Raw genomic sequence first — 27050 nt, forward strand, 5'->3', positions numbered from 1 at the left:
GAGTTGGAAAGCACCTTAAGAATGACCTATTAATCTCTGATCATTTTACATGTGCAAAAACAAACCAGAGAGGTTAAGTGAATTGTCTGAAGTCACATAACAGGTTCTTTTTTTAATAGACTTTGGTTTTTGGAGCAGTTTTACGTTCATAGAAAAACTGAGCAGAAAGTACAGAGAGTTCTCGTATATCTCCTGCCCCACACAAGCACAACTTCCCACACCAGAGTGGAACACTTGTTACAAACTATGAACCCACAAGGACACATCATTATCATACAAAGTCTGTAATGTACTCCTGGTGCCGTACATTCTATGGGTTTTGGCAGCATATAACCATATGTATCCACCATTAAAGTGTCATACGGAACAGTTTCACTAAAGTAAAAATCCTCTGTGTTTCCCCTATTCATCCCTCCCTCCCCCAACCCCTGGCAGCCCCTCATCCTTTTACTGTCTCTATGGTTTTGCCTTTGCCAGAATGTCATATTGTTGGAATCATACAGTATATAACCTTTTCAGATTGACTTCTTTCACTCAGTAATATGCTTTGATGGTTCCTCCATGTATTATCACGGCTTGAACACTCATTTCTTTTTAGCACTGAATAATATACCATTGTCAGGATGAACCTGAGTTTATTTATCCATTCACGTATTGAAGGGCGCCTTGGTTGCTTCCAAGTTTTGGCAATTATGAATAATCATCCCTGTGCTGGTTTTTGTGTGGACAAAAGTTTTATTTTCCTCTCCTTAAATTATGGATTCCAGTGATGAACAAATGCAATGACTCTTGTTATCATGGACCATATATATTTTTATGTTTTCTTTCAAGCTATTAACTTTACTTTCTCTTATCAAGATGTAAGATTCTTTAGTTTTTTCAACTATCCGACATAAATCTTCTCTTTTGATTATTTTTACCCCCTCATAAAACCGAACCTCAAAATTGACACCAGGGGGCCGGCCCAGTGGCACAGTGGTTAGGTGCGTGCATTCCGCTTCAGTGGCCCGGGATTCACCGATTTGGATCCTGGGTGTGGACATGGCACCGCTTGGCAAGCCATGCTGTGGAAGGCATCCCACATGTAAAGTAGAGGAAGATGGGCATGGATGTTAGCTCAGGGCCAGTCTTCCTCAGCAAGGAAGAGGAGGATTGGCAGCAGATGTTAGCTCAGGGCTAATCGTCCTCAAAAAAAATAAAATAAAATAAACACCAGGGTAATTTTTCATCAAAATGCATTTACAGTACTTTGTAAAATAAAAGATTTTTAGAGACTTAGCGTTTAAAAGCTGAACAAATCTGGAAGCATATTCCTATTTCCTCCAATACTTATTTTGTACATTGTCAAGTCTGTACCTACTGATGTTGCCAGTGGGTGAGCACATTCTATCAACAAGAGAAAAGCTTTTCCATCATTTGGATGATAAATAATAATCACATTCCCATCACTAGATTATATGAACAACTCATTTAGAAACTTTGCACGTGCCTCCTCTGAATGAAATACGTTCACCACCACCCTTTTGTTTTTCAGTTGATTGATTTTGACCTGTGAACAGTTAAAGGAGGTGTAATCGTTCACAATGTACATTTCTGATAATCCAATAGTGGCTCCACACCTCAGGTTTTACTTTTTTCTGAAAATTTAGCATTTTGTAATCTGCCAATGTTGCTTTATTTACTGTGATTTTGGCTGTGCCAGTGTCAAAAGGTGGTCTCCCAATAAGTAATGTATAAAGCATACAGCCCAAGCATTATCTAAGTCTTTGTGCACTTTGAGTTGTAATTTCTGGGGAAAATGTGATTACGAGTTCCACATAACATAGACTGCTTTTTATATGGCATTTTCAATTGAGTTGCTAGTCTCAAATTGGCATTCTTGATGTTCACGTTATACATAAGCAAGAAGTGAGTTCCTGGTGTAATATATCATGAAAATGAAGAGACAACATTTTTGTGATGATCTGGTGCATGAAGTCTTAAGCTTTTTTTTTGAGAAGGCTTTCATTCTGTTCTTTAATATCGTGTCCTTTTTCTTTTATGGTACATTTCTAATACTAGGTACACATAATTGAAATCTTCAAAATAGTAAAAAGCTCTAAAGTAGAAGTATATTCCTATTGGTAGTGTATTTTCACCTCATGTAGGATTCTCTGTACCATTCCAATTTTCTTATACATTATTTTGACTGCAACTTCCAAATAAGTGTGAATGGACTCAGTTCTGTAGACACCAGCAGATGATCCTTTACAAAACAGATTTCCAGCTTTCAAATTTCCCATCTTCTCTCCCACACAGGTCACCGTATTTCCAGGTACTGACTCTGCTCCCATTAAGCTCAATTCCCATGACTGCACCTGCTATGGGAAGACCACAGCCACCAAAAGGTCTCCAAGGCATCTTCCAGGTCAGGGCCATGCCCCCAAGTTCCCATTTTGAAAAGCTTCAGCTGGTTGCCACACATAGCAGTAATGGGAACAACAGTAGGTCTTCTTACCACCCTGCCTCCACTACTCTCGTTATGACAACACAGTGAAAAGTCCTGCATGAATTGGGAATTTTTGGGGGAGCCCATGCAATCTCGTGTGCAGTACTTTGATTGCAAAAGGCAAAAGGAGCAGAGTTTTCTTGTGAGAAAAGTTGTTCCTTACTGGGAAGTTGTACTGTGTAGTGGTTTGACATATTCTGGAGTCAGATTGCCTGAGTTCAACTTTTTATTTTGCCATATTCTTCTAACTGTGTGGCTTTTGAAAGCAACCGAACTCCATTGGGTCTCCATTTCCTTCAAAGTAGCTAGTACTCATCTCATAGGTTCGTTGAAATGATTAAGTGAATTGATACATGTGACACTTTTAGAATAGTAAGAGGTATTTGGAAGAATTAAGGAAATAGTAACTATCAGTACTAATTTACAGATTTAAAAGTTGCTCTATCGGGGACAAACTCTAAATAAGTGTGCACTATATTCTAGAGTTCTGGAGAGGAAGGCTTGCATTGTGTGGACCATTGTGTCTCAGAGTTGGCAAGAAACTTAGATATCATCAAGTGCATGTTTATATGCCAAGTTTTTAGCTTGTCTGAACTTTTGACTCTTCAATTGTTTATTGTCACATAAAACAATTCTGTGGAAATGAGAAAATATCTATCTTTGGCTGATGACGAACTGATAATAAATGTATAACTCTTGACACTAGCTCTTATACAGGGTATGAGGGGTTCGGAGTGGTGTGAACTGAGCAAAATTTTCTCTGTACCATGTAACATTATATTTAACATATTAGAGTGAGAAAAATAAGACATAAATTATACATAAGGAACCTCAATCATTTATTGGGCAAAAGTTCATTAAAGAAGCAAGGGGATAAAGAATAAGAATATTTAACTTTCTGAATCCTTAATATGAAAAAGATACATATTTTAAGCTAAATTCTCCTTACTTACGGAAAACAGCATGTGGAGGAATATACCACTACAAACTCCTGATTTTACTAGGACATAGACTGGGATGGAATTATCGTTAATTCTATTCAAATAGGATCTATGTTACTAAGAATTCATTACATCTAAGTAAAACCTTCTCTTATGGTAGGAAAACACCTTCACTCTCTGGTGACTGCTCCCCCCAGAGGAACACTCACTGTGATGAGGGAATGCCAGAGTAGCAGGACTTCTTTAGAAACATATCCAGGATTCTGTTGTACCTCTCCCAGTCTGGAGAGGAGTGACTTAGAGGAAAATCAGGAATCTGGGTCTCTATTATTTGGATAGAAATGAGAGAATAGACTCTGAAGAGCAAGTGTCCACACTCTCTGTGGAGAACTTGAAGCTGGGTTTCTGTCTATCACCTGCACAGCAACAGCCCAGTGTCAGTGACAAAGCCCCTTGCTTCTCCCTCCCTCTACCTACTTCTCCTCCTGCAGGTCAGATGGATGTGCTGTTCTAAAGGGGAAAGTGTGGGTGAAGGATCTTGCTGAGGGGACCAAAGATGCTCTGCATCTCAAGGTGATTCAATACTAATTAGGTAAAACCAACCCTGGGGGAGAAACTCCTGAAGTGCAGAAGTGCAGCCCTGTCACGTGCAGCTGTGGAGCCAGAATGATCAGGGTGGCAGATAGCGCAGAAAAAACCTTAACTTGGAGCGAATAAATGATCCTCAGCAATTTACCTCCATCCTAGTAGTACTTTATAGTTTCCTAACACTTTAGCACTATAGTATTTTATTCAGTCCTCACAGGAACCTGGTCAATGAGGTAGGGCAAGTATTATTACGCTCATTTTACAGAAATTCAGAGTGACTTGCCTAAGGTCACAAAGCTGATAGATGGCCAAAATGGAATCCGTGACTTGGTCTCCTGACTCTCCGTTTAATGGTTTCTCACCCGAGTCAAACTCAAAGACATGATGATCTTTCCAGTTATCTCTAAAAATTACAAGCTTGTGCACACACACACATATATATGCATGCATACTTTTTTCACTGTAAATTTATATATGCTCACTGCAGAAACAGTGACAGGAGAATAAAGAAGAAAATGTGTCCATGGGACTTTTGGTGTACTTTCTGGGGAATCAAGTGAGATTTTGTTGTGAGAAGGAAGTTTTTACTTGATTTTATTGGGTTATATTAGAGAAACAATGTTAAAATAGTTTTCAGACGTTTAATTTTAGAAATATGTGACTCCATTTCCCTCCTCAAATCTACTTGGGTGTACTCAACCCATCTCCTCAGAACTGGGCTTTTCATAAATTGGAACTGCTTGCTAATCTTGAACCCATGCAACCACTGTTCCCTTTTTCTCTTCTCATCTTTAAGAGCTTACCCAATTTCTGGCTGACCATCTATTACCTCATGAGGTCCTGCTAAATCATCTCATTTCCTTCCCTTCCCCCTTCTCTAACCTAGTCTACCCCAAGTCTAGAGAAGAAGATGAGAATTATCAAAAAACTTAAGTTCTCCTCTCATTTATAACTAACTGTGTGACCTTAAGTAAGTTACTTCACTCTTCTGAGCCTCAACTTTGTCATCTTTAAAATGAGTTTGGCTCATATGACTTTTAAGTTCTTCTCCAGCCCTAACTTTCTTAGATTCCATTATCAAATAAATTCATGCCAGAGTGTGAGTGCCTGATAACACTGACTTCCCAGGAGAACCTGTATTTCAAAGGTGACCTCTTCTTGCTGGCCCAGATTAATTTATTCATAAGTTCACTAATCTTTTATATAATTCAACAGATACTTGCTAAGTATCTATCAAGAACTGGGGATGCATGGGTCTGGTAAACAATACAGAGTGTCCCTGGCATCACGAAGCTTATTATGTAACAAAAATACAGACAAGTAAACAAATAATTGTGAAAAAGTGTGATTTTACTATAGGGAAAGTACAGGAATCTATTAGCCAGGTTTGAAGGGTAGCAGTGTGAAGTGGGTCTCATCTGGAGCAATATGTAATAATTATGAATAAAGAAATTTTTAAACATTTTATTATATCAATTTTTATTGACTTTCATCATTACATTCTATAGAATATAGACTATAACACTTCTAATATAATTGCTTTTTATTGTTTTCATACAAGCAATGCACATATATCAGAAAAAATTATTTTGAAATCTTTTATAATGTACTGTTAAGAAGCTGCATATTAATAATTCATGGGCCTGATATAATGAGCAGTCACATTAATATACACAGACATCTTTGTCTTGACAAAATGTACCCATACCTAGGTTTCATTATTCTTCCTTCAATAAGGCGATCTCAGTTGTTCTTCTTACAGACTTTAGGAATTGCATGACATCAGTGCCTCCAGTTCCTTTATTTTCCTTTTCTGATAGCTCTTCAGGTGTTTGGTTTTTCATGGACTGCTGGTGTGCAGGAATCACAATGTACTTAGTAACTATTTGCAAATGGTAGCTTCTCAGGGAGACCATAGCTTTCACACAGTCATTATAAGCTGCCTGCAGGCTATCATTACCTTCTGAAAGGACAAACTCACGGACTGAGGGGCCTGACTCTAATGAGCGAAGAAAGTTTTGGTGAGCTGGTGGCATATATGTTCTCATTTCCTGGAGGAATTCAGCAGCAGATTCTGAAGGTACAAGAGAAGGATGAGTTAGCAGGGAGGCCAAAGCATTCCCCAATCCAGGGGAGAAGGGCAGAGTGAGGTCAGAGCTGGTGGGGGATCACAGGCCAACATTGTAGCATGAAGCAGGAAGGAGTTTACCACCATCCTATTAGAAGGCTATTAGTCTTGCTACTAGTAATGGATAATTGCTGTAAAATATCCTTAATTCTGATAACCACACAAGCTAAACTCTTTCTTTTATAATAAATATTTTTGTTCGTACTTCCTTTCTCACTTTCCTACTGTATTTGATCCTTCTAAAAAGCCAGTGATATAGACAGGATATATATATAATCTATACTTGACAGGTTACAACACTGAGTCCAAGAGAGTTTAAGGAATCATTTGTAAATAATTCAATGAACTAAGAAAAAAGCCTATTTCCACCCAGCCCAATGCTTTTCCCTTTGACTATTAAATACAAGTTTAGGAAAACAGAGAAAGACAGAAAGAAGTTCTTCCTGGAGCTTCTTCCTCTGTGCCATCTAAGCCCCTAGAAGGAATATAGTGAATGTGGCTCATCTTTAAATGTTGGTGCAGACATTGCCCCTGGGCTGCTGGGGAAGCAGGATGGAGGAGCAAGGGCAGTGCCAAGCCTCTCTTTGTCGCTGAGGTCTCCACCTCCTCAGCTTCAACTCATAGTCAGTCTCATTTGCAGGTGACATTCTCTTTCTGAATCTGATCATACATTTTCAGAACATGTGAGATTAGCTTCACCACAGCCAATCAGACCTCATATACATGTTCAAATGTTAAGATCAAAAGGGTGATGAACTTGGGTTTGAGTTCTGGCTTCACTGCTTTCTAGAAGGTTAACAGGGAGCCAGTCACTAATCCTCTGCAAGTTTTTTCTTCTTCATCTGTAAAATGAGACGATGGCAATAAAGTCTCTATTGTATTGATTCTCCTAAAAGCATTGGTAAGCTCAGATGAGATGCTGATGGGGAGGTAATTTTTAGATACTAAAATACTATTTTGTTAACATAAGATATGATTATTAGTTGCCATTTTCTACTCACTTTCACCAGCACTCTGCTTGACCCCCAGCAGAACATCGAAGCACTGAAAGATGCTGCTTTGGGCTGCACTGCCCCCAGCGAACTTCTTTGGGGTGTCCCAGACGCCTTCATAGAGCAGACCTTGACAGCTGGGGGTTGCCTTTCCAGCTAGGCCAGGAAGGAAAGAATAACTTTTATTTGAATTAATTGGCAAATTTTCACATTTAAATCTTGTAATGGAGGATGAATTGAAGGTGATGTGAGATAGATTTCATTTTTCTTCTTCCAGACTTCCCCTTCCACTCATGCTCATGCATGAGAATAATAAATAAAATGATTTTGAGCAAATTTGGCATATGTATTCTGTGAAAGGAATTTACCTTTGCTCTAGCAAAGCTCAGTCCACTCTCTTTAAATGACTAGCTTTTCTCTCCATAATCCAGAGCACGCCTGGCCAAGTAATAACAGAGTCTATTCTTTCTCTACAACATGTATTTTAGGGTGTAAATTATTTCCTAAACCCAATGGAGAGTGGGGACCATGAGTGGGAATTTGATGTGTCCTTTGGGTTAATTGTTTAAGAGAAAACAAATTCAAGCTTAAGTCTACATACCCAGACAAGTATATGCGAAGAATACCAAAAAATTCTTTTGGGTCCACGTAGTCTGTAAAAAGATGGGATGTGTTTAATTAAGCAGCATCAGAGATATTGGTGAAAATCAAGATATTGTAAACCACTGATAGTGGATTTCAGCATAGACTGCAGCAAAGGCATGAGGTCAGTCTGTGCTCTCTCCCAGGCGAGCCCTGCTCATCTCCTGTGTCCAGTGAATGGCTGAATGGGATCTACCACAGGGCTAACACACAGCTTGTGTCAAACAGCATGGGCCCACCAACCAAGCATCCTCACGAGACCAATTAAACTGTCAACATTTCTTTAAGGCTACTTCATGTGCTTAGTGATATAACAGATAAACTACTCACATAAAGAAACAAACCTAAACAAAAGAAAAACAGGAATAAAAACACCAGGAGCCCCATGGACCACATCCCTGGGTTTCCTTCTCCAAAGTTTGCTAATGTCTTTGATTTGAAGGTCAATCTTCTTGCCAAGCAACTCAAAGCCCAGTGATGTACAGCCCGCTAGGGCATATTTCCTTTTGCAAATCCTGTTTATGTACTTTTTTGGTTATTCTTGTATTTTAGCTATTAGTTTTGCAACAACCTTTGAGCTCAATGGCTTTTCTCTGTTGTATCTTAGTTAACTTCTAAAAAGCATAATTCATAGAGAGCTCCTATCAAACAGAAGCTAAGTTTTTCAGAACTTAAAACAGCCTGTACCTTTGGCAAGTTTCTCTATCGTGTTTAATGGGAGGCACGGATGTTCCTTAGAGTTAAATAGACCTACCTTGGAATTCTGGCTTCATTAGTTACTACCTATGTACTTAGGCCATTTATCTTATCTCTCTGAATTTAGATTCCCTTATCTATAAAATGGACATAATAAAACCTACCACATGGAAGGTATAATGATTTAGTGAGATAAAGTAGACAAAGTGAAAACACACTACTAAGTGAGGGTTGTTTTTGCTTCCATTTTTTTTCAACAACTCTTACATCTCAGATAATCAGAAACTTTTGACTGCTGGCCCAGAATGTTGTATGGCATACAATACTTGCCATGAATTTGGTGAAACACTTCAAGGGCGTTGCGTAGACAAGAAGTTATATCAATCAGTGCCTTTTGCAAAGTGTCCTGGTCCTGATGTTGTACTGCTTTGAATATAATCGGAATTTCCTTTAAAAAAAGAGAAGGCGAACACTTAAGATTTCCTAGCACTAAACATTGACATAAAATAAAATTCTCCTAAATCTTAATCCCTAAATTAAATTTGAGATTTCCGTTTCTTTCTTGGGCTGAGTACCCTCCAATTGTTTGACTAATTTCCTTATTTTCAATTAGGCCTGGATTTGTCTTTATTCATTTATCATTTAGAAATGTTTATATAGTTTTATATATTTCTATTTCTAATAGTCAAAACCACTGAATTTATGTCACTATGTGATATAGTTACAATGCCAAATTGCATTCAAAATATTTCTCTCTTATTGGGGTTTCTAGTTTGATTGATTTATTTATTTAATATTCTGGCTCCTACATTTTATATTTTAGGTGATACACAAAAATAAATAAAATATTTATGTCTATCAGATGATCCTTTACCTCCAATTAAATAGTCAAATGCTGTATTTAGTTAGGATAAAGTTACTTCTCGAGTCATAGAGCTCAGTTACTAAGTGATTGCTCTGCTTGTGTGAATCAAGATACAAAGTTTCCAGTGGAGATGGACATACTTTGATTGCAGAAGCAGCTGCTAGTTCCACCAGTAAAGAAATCAGGAAGAATCCTTTACCGCAGTCCCCACCAGGAAATGAGAACAGAATGTCCATGTTCCTAAAGAAATCAAAGAAGTCAAGAATTTAGCAAAAATCTTGGTATATTTATTGACGACTTTATAGTTTTCAAGTATTTTTCATTTATTCTATTTTATTTTCAAAATAATCTTGTGAGATCATTATGGCAGGTTTTACTATCTCCATTTCACAGCTGGGGATATCAATGTCAGGTCCTTTGTCTAAGATCATATGATTCATAGTAGATTTTAATAGTAGATTAAGCTGGGACTTGAAATTCCATTCTAGAACCTATATACATATATATGTGTGTATATATATATATATATATATATATATATACACATATATATGCTCAATGTTGATAGAGATATTTGCTTTAAGGTATAATTTTCAGAAGTGGTCTTTTTGCTTAAGTAAATATATTCATGTCCGCATTTTTATCTGGGAACCTGATTCAGTTTCTCTGCCATGCAAAGGGATTGACTGGGGAATTCAAATAACTGATTAGATCCTATTTTCTTTCTTATTGAAGTTTTGCATTGGTGCAAACATGGCTTCAGTATCTGTGTAGCTATGAGTTTTGTGCTGGTTAAATTTATGGTTTCTGAAGGCAGACCATTTCTGCAGCTTGCTTGCTGTGTGACCTTGAGCAAGATATGTCATCTGTTTTTGCTTCAGTGTTCTCATCTGTAAAATGGGACTGATGATATCATCCTCCCATTTAAAAACCTTCCGTAGCTTTCCATTTTTTTAAAGACACTGTTTAAATCCCATGTCATAGCCAGAAGTCCTACATAATCTTCTTTCAAAATTTATTTCTTTATCCCTTTCCCATGTACTTTCATCATTCTTCGTGCAGTAGCAACACTAGCCTTCCTTCACTTCTGATAATACTCCAAGATTTTTGTCACTTCAAGGCACTCACTCTTGCTGTTTCCTCCATTATGAACACTCCCATCTTCCCCTCCTTCTAGTTAACTCCTACTCACTCTTCAGGGCTCAGCTTAAACAACGTGCTGCAGGGGTTCCTCCTTCATCTCTTTGTTTGATTAGAGCTCCCAGTACTTTATCTTCTTACCAGTTTCTCTTAATCATATAGCAATTTACATAATTTCCATATGTCTCCTTTCCTCCACATTAGTCCAGCTTCACCAGGGCAGGCTTATACCTATGATATTTACCTTTGTGTCCTTAACTCTTAGCTTCTGCTTGGCACATAGATCAAAAATAGGAAGGATTGGGTCAAAAAGAACAGGTTTATGTTTCTGGCCGCTGAGGCCATTGTCATAAATACACAAGTGTGTGTGCTTTTGTATTTATATGTATTAATTACATTTGTATATGTGCAAGTCCTATTTTTGCATGTATCTATAGCTATAATATCAAGCAGACACAGTCATATCACAGTCGTAGATACAATTAAGTGCTGGTATTATTTGCTCTTTAAACAGTTATTTTAATTACTTTTTCCCTGAGTTTAATTGGTATTTTAAAAAATGCATTTGGAGAATATGATAAACCTACATTTACTTTGGATAACAAGCAATTCTTAGACTAAAATGAGAATCAAATACTTACTCATAAGTCATGGGCCTTATGAAAGCAGACATGAAGCAATGGACCAGTTGGAAGAGAGAAAGAAAATCAATTTAAAAATCAAATGGTTTTGAGTTATTGTTATTAGATTTACTACTACTGACCTAACAAAGGTAAGACATAATCAGATAAAAAAAGAAAAGCGTATGTTTTTTATATTTCTTAAGTAAGCATTACAAACCCTTAACTTAGGACTTTATAAGTGAAATAAAAAATTAAATACGCAAGGACCAAACACATGAATAGTTGAAACTAGTTGTAACTAAAAAGAAACTTTTATAGATCAAATCCTTTCCTTTTGTGGTATCCTCGTGTCTAGGATACTCCTCTGCAGATAAATGCCCAGAGCCCTGGGGCACACAGTTCTCTTGTCCCCTTATTGTAGCAGATCTTATCACTAAGTGGTTAGTGCTGCTGAAGATGTGTTGACTCTTAAATGCAACTGGATAGTTACAAATTAAATTTGTAGAATCTCAAAAACATGTTAATCAAGGGCAGACAGACACAAAAGAGTGCATACTCTATGGTTTCAATGAGATGAAATCCAATAACAGAAAAAACTATTTTTTGATATGGCAAATCAGAATTATTTATCTGGGGGTAGGAAATGGAATGAAAAGAGCCACAAAGGAATTTTCTGAGGCGACAGAAATATTCCGTATCTTGTTTAGGATTACACATGTGTATATAACAGTCAAATTCATCAAACTGAACACTTAAGATTGGTGCATTTCATCATATGTTAATTATACACTTCTCTTTCATATATGTAGAATACATTCGTAGTTACAGATACACCAGTCAAGGAAAACACACCCCCAAAACAGGGAAGGAAGATGTGCTGCCAAAAATTAACCCAGTGGCTAACACCCTGATGAGTCTCACAGCATGCACTCCTTCATTCCTATGATAATCAGTGTACCTACCCGCTGGGATCCTTTTTCTTCCAGTTGGCCAAGACGCAGTCTGCATAAACCAGAATAGGAGGCAGTCCCAGCTTCTCAGAGAGTCTGCAGTAAGGAATAGCAATATTGCTTGGCAGGACCTAATTAAAACACAGTATTTAGTATTAGCCCTTAAAGTGTTTTACCTTTTCTACTGCATCCTGAGTGCCAAACATTAGCTGTTCTATATAGAATGGCATCCTGAAACCAAACAAACATAATTTTCTCTTCCTCCGTTTCATAACTTAATTCCGGTAATTGTTAAATGTTTACATTTTGGATTTGTGTTGATGTGGACATAATCTGATTATAGAGAGCAAAAAGAGGTAGAGGACAGGAGGAAGAAAGGCTGTATCCTTGATTGTCTAATGGCCTGTGAGTTATTCCCAGTCATTCATTCATCCATCCGTCCCATGAATATTTGTTAGGCAACTCCTCTATGCAAGGTACTCATTATCCACCAGCAATGCAAAGATAAAAGCAATTGTCTCATAGAAGCTCAAAGTAATTTGTAATTATAACTTTTGGATGTGATACATACTAGCAGTGTAAACAGATTGCTGCTCTTGGAGCACAGAGCTGACAGAAACTCTCCTGGATGATTTTTTATAAAACCTCACGGAAGAGTGACATTGGTGCTTGGCTTTGAAGGCTTACCTGTGTCGGAACGAGGAATCTCCTTTACCCTTGCTTTATAGTTCCATGCAGAATATATAAATTGGACTGAAACTTTTGGTTTATCTCAGCTGTTTCACTCACACTTCCTGAAGGAGGATTAAAGTCTCACCTAATTGTTGCGTTTAGGAGTGAAACTACAGCTCAGCCCTCTTTTCTCCTCAACTCTTCTTTTCCTGAGCCTGTTATTCATAGAATTTTGCTCTGTGTTTGGCCATATAGCAAAAGGCTCCTACTTCCAAGGGTCAATCCTGATGGGTAGGCACACTCAGCAGGCCCATTTTTGCCACATACTCAAGCCATGTTCTCCAAATGCTCTACTAGTCATAAAGCTGACATTTTATTCTATATCTGCCTGACTTCATCTGACTATAATTTGGTTTTTATATTTGGATGGTCTCGTGTAATAATTAAGGATATCCTTGTCATCAGCGACCTATGGTTCGAATTTGTCTGTCTAACCAGGCAAAGGACAGGGATGCGTGGCCCACCTGGCATGGTGGGTGGTGGGACTTCTGTGTGACTATGTGGCCCACTCCACAGTTCTTTGAAAGTCAGGGGGTCCACAACCCAAGTGGCTTCAGATTAGCTTAATACTTGTAGATATGGTTTAGGCAAGAGAACACAGTGTTACAATAGAATCATTGACTCTAAGTATTAAACACCTGGATGTGTGCTTCCCGTTGCAGAGCTTGTGCTTCTGGGAATTCAGGCATTTTGATTGGCAAATGATTTGCACATGTTTCAAAAGGAAACAACTCTTGCCCCTCTCTGATTTAGAGAAGAGATCAAAGGGAAGCAAAAAGGGAAGAAGTTGAATTGAATAATTAACTTGAAATGACTCGGGAAAAAGAAAGGAAATGTTCAAACACATCTTAATGTATTAATGACCTTCATGAAGATGCTAAGAAACTCAGATGCTAATTTCTTGTCCATTCTCAAACAAAATGTGCCTTATATTGATGTATCTTATTTTTTACCCATTTATTTTCTCTTTTCAACAATTTCCTCACTTAAATATTTTTATCTTTTTATATATCTATTTTTTTTTGCTGAGGAAGATTTGCCCTGAGCTAACATCTGTTGCCAATCTTCCTCTATTTTGTATGTGAGCCACCACCACAGCATGGGCACTGACAAGTGGTGTAGGTCCATGCCTGGGTACCGAACCTGGGCTGCCGAAGCAGAGCACAGCGAACTTAACCACTAGGCCACTGGGACTGGCCCTACATAGTTTTTTTTTTATTACTATCTTCTTTTTTTTTTATTGTGGTAACATTGGTTGATAAAAGTATATAAATTTTGGGTGCACAGCCTTATATTTCAATTTCTGTGTATATTACATCATGTTCACCACCCTACTGCCATCTTCTAAGGTCCTTTTCAGAAAGACGTGGTATACAAAAACTGGATACAATTTAAAAAACACATTTTCATGTTTTCTTTTTTACTTCTTATTTCCAGTCTGGTAAATTCAGTATCTTTTGATTATGTCATGTACATTCTGGTCTCCACATTTTTTGTTAGTCCTCTCTTTCTTTCTTTTCTTCTCCTCTTCTGCTTGGATAAGCTCTCCCAGTCTCTCAAGAAGTAATGAAAGTTGTACTTCTTCCTTGAAGCATTTCATGATCATGTCAACTACTAATTAGTTCCTCTGGACTCTCATTCTTCTGCACCTATCATATGCTGCCCTTCATTATGGGTGCTCTTTTTGTATGCAATGCCCATGCATTTAGCTAAACTCAGATTCTAGCAAGTGTAGACAGACTGTGTGCTTAGCTAAATTTTAAGGTAGGTTGTAAGACTAGAACTAATCTTAAACTTTTTTGTATCATCACAGAATCTAGACATGACAGTTTGACAATTATAAGGAAGTATAAGTTGCTCTCATGATTATGCAAAGCAACTTCTTCCTCTTCTTTATATTAGGGGATGACTCATCACATAGGTGGACCTTATGTGTTGTCTTATCTTTAAACAGGGCATGCAAACAAAAACAAGATAAAATAATTACTTTTGTCAAAAAAAAAAAAACTTTCACTAAGTGGCAGAAAGTGCTTCTGGAATCTCTTTGTTTGTAGTTTAAAGGTTGAGTATTACAGTCTGTATTGGTTTCATGTGATTAGGGGTGCCTGATAAATTCAAGATGATATTATTTTAAATCTAAAGTTACCTACTGTTGATAAGAGTAGAGTGAAACTAATATATCTTTCTATGTTGGCAGATGTAAGATAGCACTTTAGCATTAACTAAGAAGAGCCATAAAATGTTCATATCTCCCAAAATTCATAGAAAAAAGTGGTTCACATTCAAATATATTGATTGTAGTGTCATTTATAATGTTAAAATATTAAAAATAAGTAAGGTATTTATCAATAGAGGATTGAATAAATAAAGTTAGGGAACTCAATGAAAAATTAGAAAGTGATTTCCAATGATGACTAGAATGATTGTGTAGTAACTAACAAATGTTTACAATATAATTTAAGTGAAAGAAGCAGGATGTCTATGTATATGCATAGGATGGAGCAACTCTGTTATATAAGTAAAAGACTAAAAATCCAATAATGGTACCAGTTGACATGCTAAGTCAGTGAATGATTGTTTTCTTTTCCTTTTTTTCCCCTGTTATCCAAGCTTCACAAAATGCAGTTATAATACTTTTCAATTTTTTTACATTTAATGTAAGTTGAATGTAACTTATCGTGGAGCACAAGAAATGTTAGAAAATCTCCATACCTTACAGATATCTCCATCACCTTTATTCCATACATATGCCATGGTGATATACCCCAGGGCCAGATGTGCCAGGCGCTGCGACTTGTGCCCTTGGAGGTCATCAATGCTGAGCATCTTTAACTGAGAATAAATGGAAAGACTGATTCAATCTCTATGGGTGACATTAGAGCTTCAAAATCCAGTTAAAAATGTTAAGAAGCTATAATAGAAAACAAATGTCTTCTTTTTCCAACCTTCTCAACTTCTGCACGTAACTGGTCCTTCTCAATCAGTGCTGGCAGATTTTTAGCAATGGAAATCCAGTCATCATAAGGGTGAGGTAGTTCCTCCTTGAAAAAAGTAAGTAGGACTTTTATTTACAGTGCAAGTTATTGTAAAATAGTTTTGCCTCCCACTGGTAGTTGATTTTGCTTCTAAATCAGTTCTGTGCAACGCTGCCCTGACACACACTTACCTGCCAAGTAACACCAGCCCATGCCCTGTCATCTGCGCATTCAGGCCTCAAGACCTTCTCTGTGCACCTCCTCTTCCTCTCTCCCCAAGCGCTCTCATCTGCCTCTTGCTCAAACGTCACCTCAAAGGTTCCACTAAAATCTTCCTGACTACTACCCATATGCCCAATTATGACTTCCATGGATTATACCTTTTCACGTTGTTAAGTGACTTATTATCGGCTATTTCTTTTTCTTCTTGGGTAAATTTTACGTTTTTTTTTAATAGAATAAAAATGAGACATTAAATGTCAGTAGCAGACTAGGCACTTGAGTCAATAATTTCTCATTTAATTATTATAATGACCAAAAAAATTGATTGTTATCTCCATGTCATAAATAAGGAAACCAAGACTCAGACAATTCATGTGACTTTTTATATATAGTTTATTATGATTCAAACACAAATGTTTCCGACTCTCAAAAATCCATGCTGCTTTTTACCTCTCACTACCCAATGGTAAGGATTTTATCCTGCCTTTAATTCTTTATTTCTTACAGAACCTGGCACAGTACTGGTTATGTAGGAGATGCTGTATATATGCACAGTGATTACCTGCTTTGTACCATAGGCTTATTTTTTGCCCAGTAAATGCACATGAAATCCAAATAAAACTGTCTCCCTGAATCTCATCATATTTACAATCTCATCTTGAAGGAAAACATATGAACAAAAGACCTAGGCAATACCCAGAAGTAAGATTCCGATCACTGAACAACTCCCCCTATGCCCTGTCCCCATGCCTCCTTCATTAGGCTGCTGCCAGACATGCCCTTAGGCTCATCAATACTGAACTATGGGGATGGAGTCAAATCGAGAGATTAACTCAAACCAACATGTGTATTTTAAGCATCAAAACAAAGTTAACATTATAAGTAAGCTATAAAACAAGAGGACAAATGTAACATAAAATTCCAAGATTTTGATGGGCTGCAGATGATTGGCCAGTCTTAATCTGTTAGGGCAGCTTGATAGCTATGAAAGATATAGGCTGTATGTTCACGAGATAGTCACCTTTCTCGTTTGCTCTGAATTTTTCTCCCTAACCACACAAATGCTGTGCTCTAATGTTTTCAGTAATACATATATATTTTTTGGTGTGTGTTTCACTGTGCAGCACACTCAAATATTTGGTTGCTGCAATTTTCACCAAACAACAAAGTTTTTTTGTTATATGTGATGACTTGTGTCCTATTTGACAGAACTTTCAACAAATGTAAAATTCAATCAATAATATACTTCTGGTTCAGAGGATGGCTAAATGGTATAAATTAATGAACAACACGGTGGGCCATTCAACTTCTGCTAGATTAGACAATGCATTTTGTATCTATATGGAATTAGAAGACATAATATTTTCCTTTGGAATAGGAAGCTGATAGATTAAAAGAGATGAAATGGACATTTTTGAGCTCATAATCTCCAGAATCTTCAGTGGAGAAATAAAAGTAACTCCTATTTGTGTGTGTATGTGTGTGTGTGTGTGTGTATCAGGAGGCTGAATCTAACTTCCTAAGCATCTTAAATAGCAGTGATATTTTTTAAGTAGCTGAAGAAGAGTTTGTTTTGCTTTAACCCATGGAATCTATTCTAGAAGTCTCCATAATTACCACGATTGTTTTATTTTTTAAGAGAACAGACTATTTGGAGGAAAAAAAAAGAATAAATTTGATATGAAGTTTTGTAGTTTCTGAAAAAGATTATTTTTTTATTGTATCATTGATAAGTACGTGCTTGAAACCCTTTAATCTTGGCAATTTTGTGTGTTTGTATGGAGGGGGAACGAGTCTGAATATTATTGATTTTCAAATATAAAGTAAACTAGATGCTTTTAGCAATAAAATTAAGACACATTCTTCATGTTTTTAAATTAGCTTAATAATTTGAAGAGGAAAATTAGATTGGGAGGAATTTGCTTTAGACTTACCTGTATTACACAAGGTATTTACAGGATGTTATTTCTAAGTACAGTGTGATTGAAATCTCTGACTAAAAGTATATTTATTGCATTTAAAGGTGCTCTCTAGAGTGTGGACGCTAATTGTTTGAGCCACAAATAGAGATACGCTGGTGTACAGAACTGTCACAACATGAGTTGGCTCCTAGAAATCCTCTCCTTTAATCTCATGTAACTTGTTAAATCCAAGGGTGGAAAAAAAAAATCAATGCCTTATGGTCTCTTCTTCTCTTAAGAAGGGGAGCATAGCATAATGGTTTTAAGATCATGGACTCTGGAGCCAGACTGGTAAGGCTCACATCCTATCTCTACCACTGATAGCTGTGTGAGTTTGGATAATTACTTAAATTCTGCAAAGCTTACTTTTCTCATCAGGAAAATGAGGTTAATAATATACATAACTTTTAGAGGAGTTGTGAACATGGAATAAGTTAGTATGTGTAAATTGCTTTAAAAATGCTATATAGGGGCTGGCCCCATCGCAGAGTGGTTAAGCTTGTGCACTCTGCTTTGGCAGTCCTGGGTTTTGCTGGTTCGGATCCTGGGCGCAGACACAGCACTGCTCATCGAGCCACGCTGAGGTGGTGTCCCACATAGCATAACTAGAAGGGCCTACAACTATAATATACAACTGTGTACTGGGGGGCTTTGGGGAGAAAAAAGAAAAAAAAAAGATTGGCAACAGATGTTAGTTCAGGGCTAATCTTAAAAAAATGCTATATGAATGTTTGATAATTAAAATATTAATGATAAGATGGTTTTCATGGCATTCTTTGGAAGACAACTTAGGAGAATATAGGTTTTAAGGTAAACATTTACTCTACATGCCTTACACTTTGTAGGCAAAACTTGTAAAAAAGAAAAGGTACTTCAGACTCTCTCTTGAATCTTATACTTAGTAAACAACAAACAATGTTAAGACAACACTAAGTTGCTTGATGTGCCATCTCAAAAAAACCAAATCAAAGTAGGAACACATCCTTTGTACAATTTAAGGTAAATCAGCTGAGAAATGGAGTTCCTTTAACTCATGGATCATTTATTACTTTGTTTTTTTCCAAATGCCCTCTGAAAATGCAATTGTATTAAACCAAAATACTTCTAAAGTTTCCTTATCTCATCACTCTCTGTATCTGTGTAAGATAAGTAAGAACTGCATCTAAGACTAAATTTCTAGGCAGAAAATTTTAAGAAAGTTAAGCGAGACCCATTTATTAAAACTCTGCCTCTAATTTAGGCACTGCTTTACCCTTTGTTCAGTAGAAATTACCTCACAACATTTGCTCAATAGAAGTTAACTTGTGCAGGTAAGTAATGATAAGAAAATATTTTTGCCCATATTTCAGTGCTCTTTCTTACCAGTGGATTTGGCAGAGCAAAGCCCACATCTTCATCTATGTGGTATTCTTCATCAATTTTCCAAGAACTTTCCACTGGAGATGCCTTATCATGTGCCATTCTTGCAGCCCACTCCTCTGGTCCTCTTCAGTGTCTGAGCAGTTTCAAAACACCTATTTATTTCAGAGGCTGCCATAGCCAGTAACCACAAAATATCACGTAGTCAGATAAGAAATGACTTCCACTTTTGGAATACTTTCAGTTTCTTTCTTTCTCTGTTTGTAATTTGGTAAATAGTAAAATTATAAAAGCATCACTTCACACTGTTCATCATATGATGAAACTGAAAACTTATATTCCATATCAAATCTTTATCACTGGGAGCATTATTTGTTCAGTGCCCTAGAGAAAGTGAGAAAGGACTTGATTGAAATAAAAACCACAAAAATAGGTGATTGGAAAGGAACATTTTTATGTCATGGGAACTTTCAAATATGTGAATTAAAATAATAAATTTGATCAAGGCTAAGGTCCTACACTATTATTTAATTATCACTGTCATCAGCTTTCTTTTAAGCTTCCAGGATTCTATGGACATATTAGTGTCCTGTTTCAGTAGTCTTGGAATATAACCTGTGGTACACTGACTCTGAAGTAGAAAAAAATGAGAGCACATAAACAAATTAGAAAGATAGCACTTCTCCACCTCCCCGTTTTTCTTACCCAGTCTTTTATCTGTGTTCACAATGATATAGTTCTTTCTACTTCATATTCCTCGTAAGTCATTTTTAGTAAGATGATCCTGCATCTCTACTATATCCGCCTGCTAAGACTGGTGAGGTAACAGTCCTTCACCTTTGGAGACTTTGTAATATGTTAATAGTTGAAAGAAAAGATACAGTATCTTGAATATGTTCCTTTTAAAATTCAAACTAAGACTGCATTTGGTAAAGGTTTTCAGGGTGTATGCAGGTCTTTGATCACTCCCAGGCATTGTTCAATCTTAGTAATAAAGCTGAAGCAACAGCCATATCATTCCAGTTGATGATCAAAAGGAGAAAATAGAAGCAGTTAGTGCTCAGTACATTAAAAGACAATGCAGATTTGTCATCCAGTTTATCAGTACTTGAAATAAATGTCAATAGTACATGGCTTTAACTACATTCTAGAATGGTCCTCACATTATTCTTTCCTATTACATTATGAAATTTCTAATGATGTAGTGTTACAAGAACATGTTCTGTTTATAGTAAAGATAAGGGAAACTGAAACCAAAATTATATAGCAAAGAGACCATGGTTGCTAAACTCTTGTAAAATGAAATGTTCATGAGGCTGATACGTTTGAAACCAGGCCAATGGAAAAAATCAAGAAAAAATGTCACATTGTCCTGTCATATCGATATGGAAGCCAAAAATACCAAGAAAATATTGAGAAGTAGAAAATGTGTGGTTACTCCTATGAATTTTCCCCCTTGTACTTGAATTTTTTTATGGATGAGTCAAAACAGAGGCATGAAATTTTAGATGCTCTGTCTTGGAAAAATCTCTGAGGATTGATTTTTTTAAGAAGCATGGCTTGATAAAACTTTTTATTGACTCTGCTTATCCAGCTACTTCACTAAATCTATCCTGCCTTTAACTGCAGAAACAATAATACTTTACTGTTTTACTTTTATCTCTACCTTTTTAACTGCTTCAGACTTCAACACCTTTCATATTTCTGAAACTACATTCGCACTTGATCCTCAGTCTTCATTGATCTTTATTTCTATTCAACAATGATCACATCTCCTTGAAAATCCCTTTTCACATGGGGTCAGAAGAACATCTTAATCTTACTATCTTGTATAGGTTCTTTTATCTTTTTCTTTAGCTTTTTACCTGTGGCCACACCATTATGATAGAAAACTCCTGAAAGTCAGAGCTCAGCCTTTTGCTCTGTAGACTCTTAGCTTTGAGATTTTCTATGGATCTGTCTGCCTTGTGTATATCACCTGTTTGATGACTTGGATAATCTCTTCTCTATGATGATTTTACTGCCTGACTTATCTCCATAGCTATCAACTACATTTCCAACCACCTGGTGAACATCTCCATCTGAAAATCCTGTTACCCTGTTTCATTGAGTAGTTCATTGAGACCAGGAAAATTATCAGTAGACCCACAAAGAGACTTTTATCCAGGACCATTATAAATACAACTTTATTCCCTTATAACATGTCATCCTCTATAACAAATCCAACTTCCTCTCTGCCAATATGTTATGTTAATTCATAAGGAGTAGTTTTGTTTTAAGAATAAAAGAATTCTCAGTTAAAAAGTCAAGTGATTGAGAGCAAACAAGAAGAATGAAAAAAGTCATTAAAATTTTAACATCCACTGACATTCACCATTAATATTTTGGTGATAATGTTTTCCATTATTTTTTGTGCAAATTAATAATATCAAATTTTCCTGAGCACTTACTAGTGTCAGGAATTTTCTTAAAACTTTGTTTATAATAAATAATTTAACTTTTATTATTGTCTTATGAGGAAATCTTCATGACATCCCTAAAAGGGAATGAGGGTAATTTGGGATTTTCTGTGCCTCTAGTTTCCTGAGCAAAACAAAATTAAACATTCCCTTAAGAAATTAAACATCACTTGGACCCCAAAATATTTTATACAACTTTGTCCACCACTTTTATAGACATCTGACAATTACTAAATAAATATCAGGCACACTATCCAATACAATGGAAAACAGACTATAGAAATGACCCAAAGGGGATTTGATAAAAGTAAAAGCAAACAAAGACTTAAAAAAAGTCATTTGTTTAACATATTCATTAAAAAAAGACAAGATTGGGAAATTTTGTACAAAACATGAAAACCAAGTGAGTATTCTAGAATTAGCATAATTGAGGACAGAATTAATGAACTTGCAGATATATCAGAAGAAAATGCAGATTAAAGCCTAGAGAGAAAAAAAAAGATGGAAAAGAGAAGAGAGTGAGAGAGAGAAGAAGAAAGAGAAAGGTTAGAAGGAGAATAAAACACACAGAGAGGCAGTGTGGTGAGGAAATCTACCACAGACACAATCTGTATCTCAGAGGAAGAGAAGGGAGAACATGCAGAGAAGCAATATTTGAAACAATAAGATTGAGAAACTTTTAAACATCAAAAAAGACACTAAGTCACAAATAGACAGACAAAACATTCAAAAGGGTTACATGAAATGAAAACCATACTTACTTATATAATAGTAACAGCTCAAAACCAAAAATTTTTAAATTTTAAAATGATCTAGAAAAAATAAGTTACCTTCAAAGTAGGTAAAAATGCTAACAGCTGAATTTCAAAGAAATGATTGAGACCTGAAGGCAATGGAGTGATGAAATGCTGAGAAAAAAATATCGAAACAGAATTATATATTCACAGAAAATAATACTCAGGAATGTAAATAATTTTTTTTTCAGTTAGGCAAACAAAAGATAGGAATTTATCACCAGCAAGCCCACAGTCAAGGAAATATTAAAGTTTTATGTTTGTGCGTGTGTTTTTGCAGAGGGAAAATAATTTTAGAAGTAGCAACATATGAAGAGCAATGAAAAGGATAACTATCTGACTGAACCTAAATGAATGTCTATAAAATAATATAATTCAATAATAAGTCATTGTGGAGTTAGATAAATTGAATTAAAATATATCACAACAATAGCATTAATATGACAAGTGATATAAATGGTATTAAAATTCTTTCATTTTCTGCAAAGATAAATAATAACTAACTTATAAGGGTTTTGAAAAGTTGCATATATTTATTTTAATCTCTAGGGTTACCAATAGATAAATGGTGTAACCATGATAAGCAACAAACCAGTAGATAGAAAAACTGATTAATAAATAAATCTTAATCAATACAAGAGAAGACATAAAAAGATAGCTAAACAGGGCTATCAGAAAGAAAGAAAACAGTTTAATGGTAGATTTAAAATCATATATATCTTGGGGCTGGCCCCATGGCTGAGTGGTTAAGTTCATGGGCTCCACTTTGGTGGCCCAGGGTTTTGCTGATTTGGATCTTGGGCACGGACATGGCACTGCTTGTCAGGCAATGCTGAGGCGGCTTCTCACATAGCACAACTAGAAGGACCTACACCTAGAATATGCAACTATGTACTGGAGGGGTTTGGGGAGAAGGAGAAGGGAAAAAAAGGATTGGCAACAGATGTTAGCTCAGGTACCAATCTAAAAAATAAATAAATAAATAAATAAAATCATATATATCTTAATTACATTATATATAAATGGACTAAGCATTCCAATTTAAAACTACAAAGATTACCAGACTAGACTTTTAAAGGCATCATATTGATATGCTGTTTAAAATATAAGAATCTAAAACATAAGGATGCAGAAAAGTTAAAAAAATAAAATGATAAAAAATATATGTCACACAAACATTAATAAAAATAACTCGCATAGCTATATAAATATTAAGTAGTGTAGATTTTGAGGCAAATAGTTTTATTAGAGATTGTATCACTCAGGTTTCTCCAGAGAAACAGAACAAGTAAGAATGATATATTACGTAAAGATAGATAGATAGATACACAGACAGACAAACAGATAGACAGATAGATATCAAGAAATTGACATACATGATTGTGAGAGCTGGGAAATCTGAAATCCTGGAAGGCAAGCCAGCAAAATGGAAGCTCTGACAGAACGTAATGTTGCAGTTCACAGGAAGAATTTCTTATTTTTCAGGGAAACCTAAGTTTTTGCTCTTAAGGCCTTTCAACTGATTGGATGAGGCCCACAGAAATTGCCACATTTAATCTCCCTTGCTTAAAGTCAACTAATTCTAGATGGGAACTACATCTCCAAAGTACCTTCACAGCAACCAAGATTAGTATTTAATTAAATAAATGGGTATGATAGCCTAGCTTAATTGACATATGGCTAATCACCACAAACATAAAAAGGGAGTACTTTATAATGTAAGGCATTTAATTTACCAGGAAGATATGACAATTCTAAATTTCTATACATTCAGTAAGATGACCTCAAGATATGTAAAGCAAAACTTGATGGAGGGGCAACACAAAAGACAGAGAGACAAACCCACAGTTAGACTGCAAATTTTTTGTTTTTATTTAAAATCTCAGTAATAGAACAAGCTAAATATATAGGCAATTTTAAAAACAGGATTAATGAAGTTGATTTAATTAAGATAAATAGAATATCAAACTCAACAATTTAAAGACATATTATTTTCAAGTATACTAGAACATTTATAAAAATTAACCATATATATATACTCAGATCCATAAACAAGTCTCAAAAATGTCATAAGATTAAATCATACAGAATAGATATTTTAACCAAGAGAAATTGATAGAAATAAATAATAAAAAGTTAACTGGAAAACCTCTGTATATTTGAAAATGAAGAAATATATTTTTATATAATTCACAGGTCAAAATACCACATCAAAATGGAAACTAGAAACTATTTTGACTTGAATAATGGTAAAAAAATTAAAAAGACAAGCTTTCTGGGATGCAGTTAAAGCATACTTAGAGGGAAATACATAGGCTACAATGTATAAATTATTTAAAAGGAAAGGCTTTGCACCCATCTGATGATTTTGGAAAAATAAACAACACATTAATCTCAAAGAATGTAAAAGGAAGAAAATAATGTAGAAAGAAGTAAGTGAAGACATTAATGAGAAATAGAAAAAATATACATATATTTGAAAAAAATTTTAATCCTCTGAGAAGACTAATAAAGAAAAAATAAAGGAGCAAATACCTAATGTTAAGAGTGAAAAAGGGAACATAACTGCAAGCCTACAGCCACTACAAGTATGTTAATATTCAAGTGAGAGTCTAAGCCACTTTTTTGTTGTTGCACTTTTTAACTAAAAAGAAGTGCAAACTTATGTGAAGTAAATATGTTTTCCTTAAGAACTACATTTCCTTAATTTGTCTTTGAAAAAATGCCATGTAAACAAAATACTCACCACTATTTTAGTTATCACTGAAATAGCATTTCTTTAAATAATTTACAAATGTTAACCCATTCCATCCTTGCAACCATCCTAAAAGGTATGTATAGTATTATCCTCATTTTCCTGATGAGAAATATAACACATGAAGAATTTAAGTAGTTGTCCAAGCTCACACAGTTAGTGAGTGGAAAGATAAGATTTGAGCCTAAGCATTCTGGCTCCAGAGACCATGATCTTAAAACCATTATGCTACGTAGCTTCTCCTAAGAGAAGAGATTACAAAGCATTACCTTTTCTGTTTTTTTCTTTCACTTTTGGGTTTAACAAGGTATATGAGGTGCCAGGAGAGGATTTCTACAAACTAGTTACATGTGACAATTCTATAAATTTTATGCTAGTACATCTTTATTTGTTTATAGCTCAGAGTCCATACTCTAGAGAGCACTTTTAAATGCAGCGAATACATTTCAGTCACAGATCCCAACTTAACTGTACTTAGAAATGTCAGCATATTACATAAAAAAGAAAAGGTGAAAAGCAATATGCAATAAGAACAAAAGAGGAAGAGCAAAAAACGAATCAAGCACAGATGATGAGTATAGAAAATGTAGTAAAGTCCACACTAAATAGCAGAACGGATACAACTGAATAAAAAGTTGGCAAATTAGAATGATTATGAATTCAGTTCATCATTGTCCTCTGCTTTGAACTTCACCCAAAATTCTGAGATAAGAGGAAATCATCATTTAATGTCCTTTTAAATCAATTCATAAAAAATATATGACAGTATCTCTCTGAGTTTGTTACTTGACTCTAAGGGGAATGCCAGGTCACCAATTGAATCTCCTAAATATTTTGCCAAATAGACCCTGTAATACTTTGTATAGGGGCAAAGAATATACAGGGAACCAAGCACTGTGAGAGGCAACAATAACAGTACATATACAAAGACTGGGTTCAAGAATGTGTACTTGAGGAAATCTCTTCTTATTTGTCACTGTATTTTTCACTTAATATTTGGGTGCGTTCTTTTCTACATTTTAAATGTTTTTATTTTATCATGAAATGTTGGTAAAGACAAGTGAAGATATGAAGACTATATTTAAGTTATGAAGCGTAATAATAAACCTACAGAAACAGAACATTACCCAGTATCAAAACTCTGGGTGCTGTTTCTCAATCACATTTCCCTAGATCCCAATCCTTAGTTCAGAGAAACGTTATCCTGAATACCTGTTTCTTTATCATTACCTTCACTTTGTAGCTTTACAATGTACACATGTAACCTTGGACCATATGTTGTTTACTATTGCTAGTTTCTGAAAATTTTGAAAATGATACTCTATTGCATGTTTCACAATTTCCTTTTTTAAATGAACATTATCTTTGTAACATTCGTCCATGTTGATATGTTTAGTTGTCATCAAATTTTACTGCTTTATTGTATTCAGTTGTATAAATATACCACACTTGACTCATTTTCATGTTCCTGGATGGAAGAGATATATGTAGGGGTTTTATTTTCTTTTACTTATTTGTTTGGCTGGTTTGCCATTAGAAATAGTGTTAATAAAAATTTTCTGTTGGACTTACAAAAGAGTTTATCCAAGGCACAGTTTCTCAAACTTTGTCTTGTTGACATTTTGAGTTGAGTCTTTTGGTTTGGGGAGGGGCTCTTCTATGCATTGTAGGATGTTTAGCAGCATCCGTGGCCTTGATTAGCAAACATTAGGTCCTGTCCAAAAGGTTCATAAGACATTT

General features: G+C 35.6%; 1 protein-coding gene and 1 pseudogene across 1 annotated transcript; both read right to left on the reverse strand.

The window, feature by feature from the left end:
* Positions 1-647: 647 nt before the first annotated feature.
* On the reverse strand, positions 648-2333 carry LOC103554302 (serine/threonine-protein kinase PLK4-like; annotated as a pseudogene).
* Positions 2334-5346: 3013 nt separating this feature from the next.
* IDO1 (indoleamine 2,3-dioxygenase 1) lies at positions 5347-19533 on the reverse strand. Its single transcript, XM_070598089.1, is given in 11 exon segments — positions 5347-6091; positions 7147-7268; positions 7270-7293; positions 7739-7790; positions 8806-8923; positions 9481-9580; positions 11122-11136; positions 12066-12184; positions 15498-15617; positions 15731-15826; positions 19306-19533. Coding segments are annotated over 11 exon segments (1221 nt in total). The 5' UTR covers positions 19405-19533; the 3' UTR covers positions 5347-5735.
* Between the last annotated feature and the right edge of the window lie 7517 nt (positions 19534-27050).

Source organism: Equus przewalskii, chromosome 28 (assembly GCF_037783145.1).
Source record: "Equus przewalskii isolate Varuska chromosome 28, EquPr2, whole genome shotgun sequence".
In the NCBI taxonomy this organism is placed as follows: domain Eukaryota; kingdom Metazoa; phylum Chordata; class Mammalia; order Perissodactyla; family Equidae; genus Equus; species Equus przewalskii.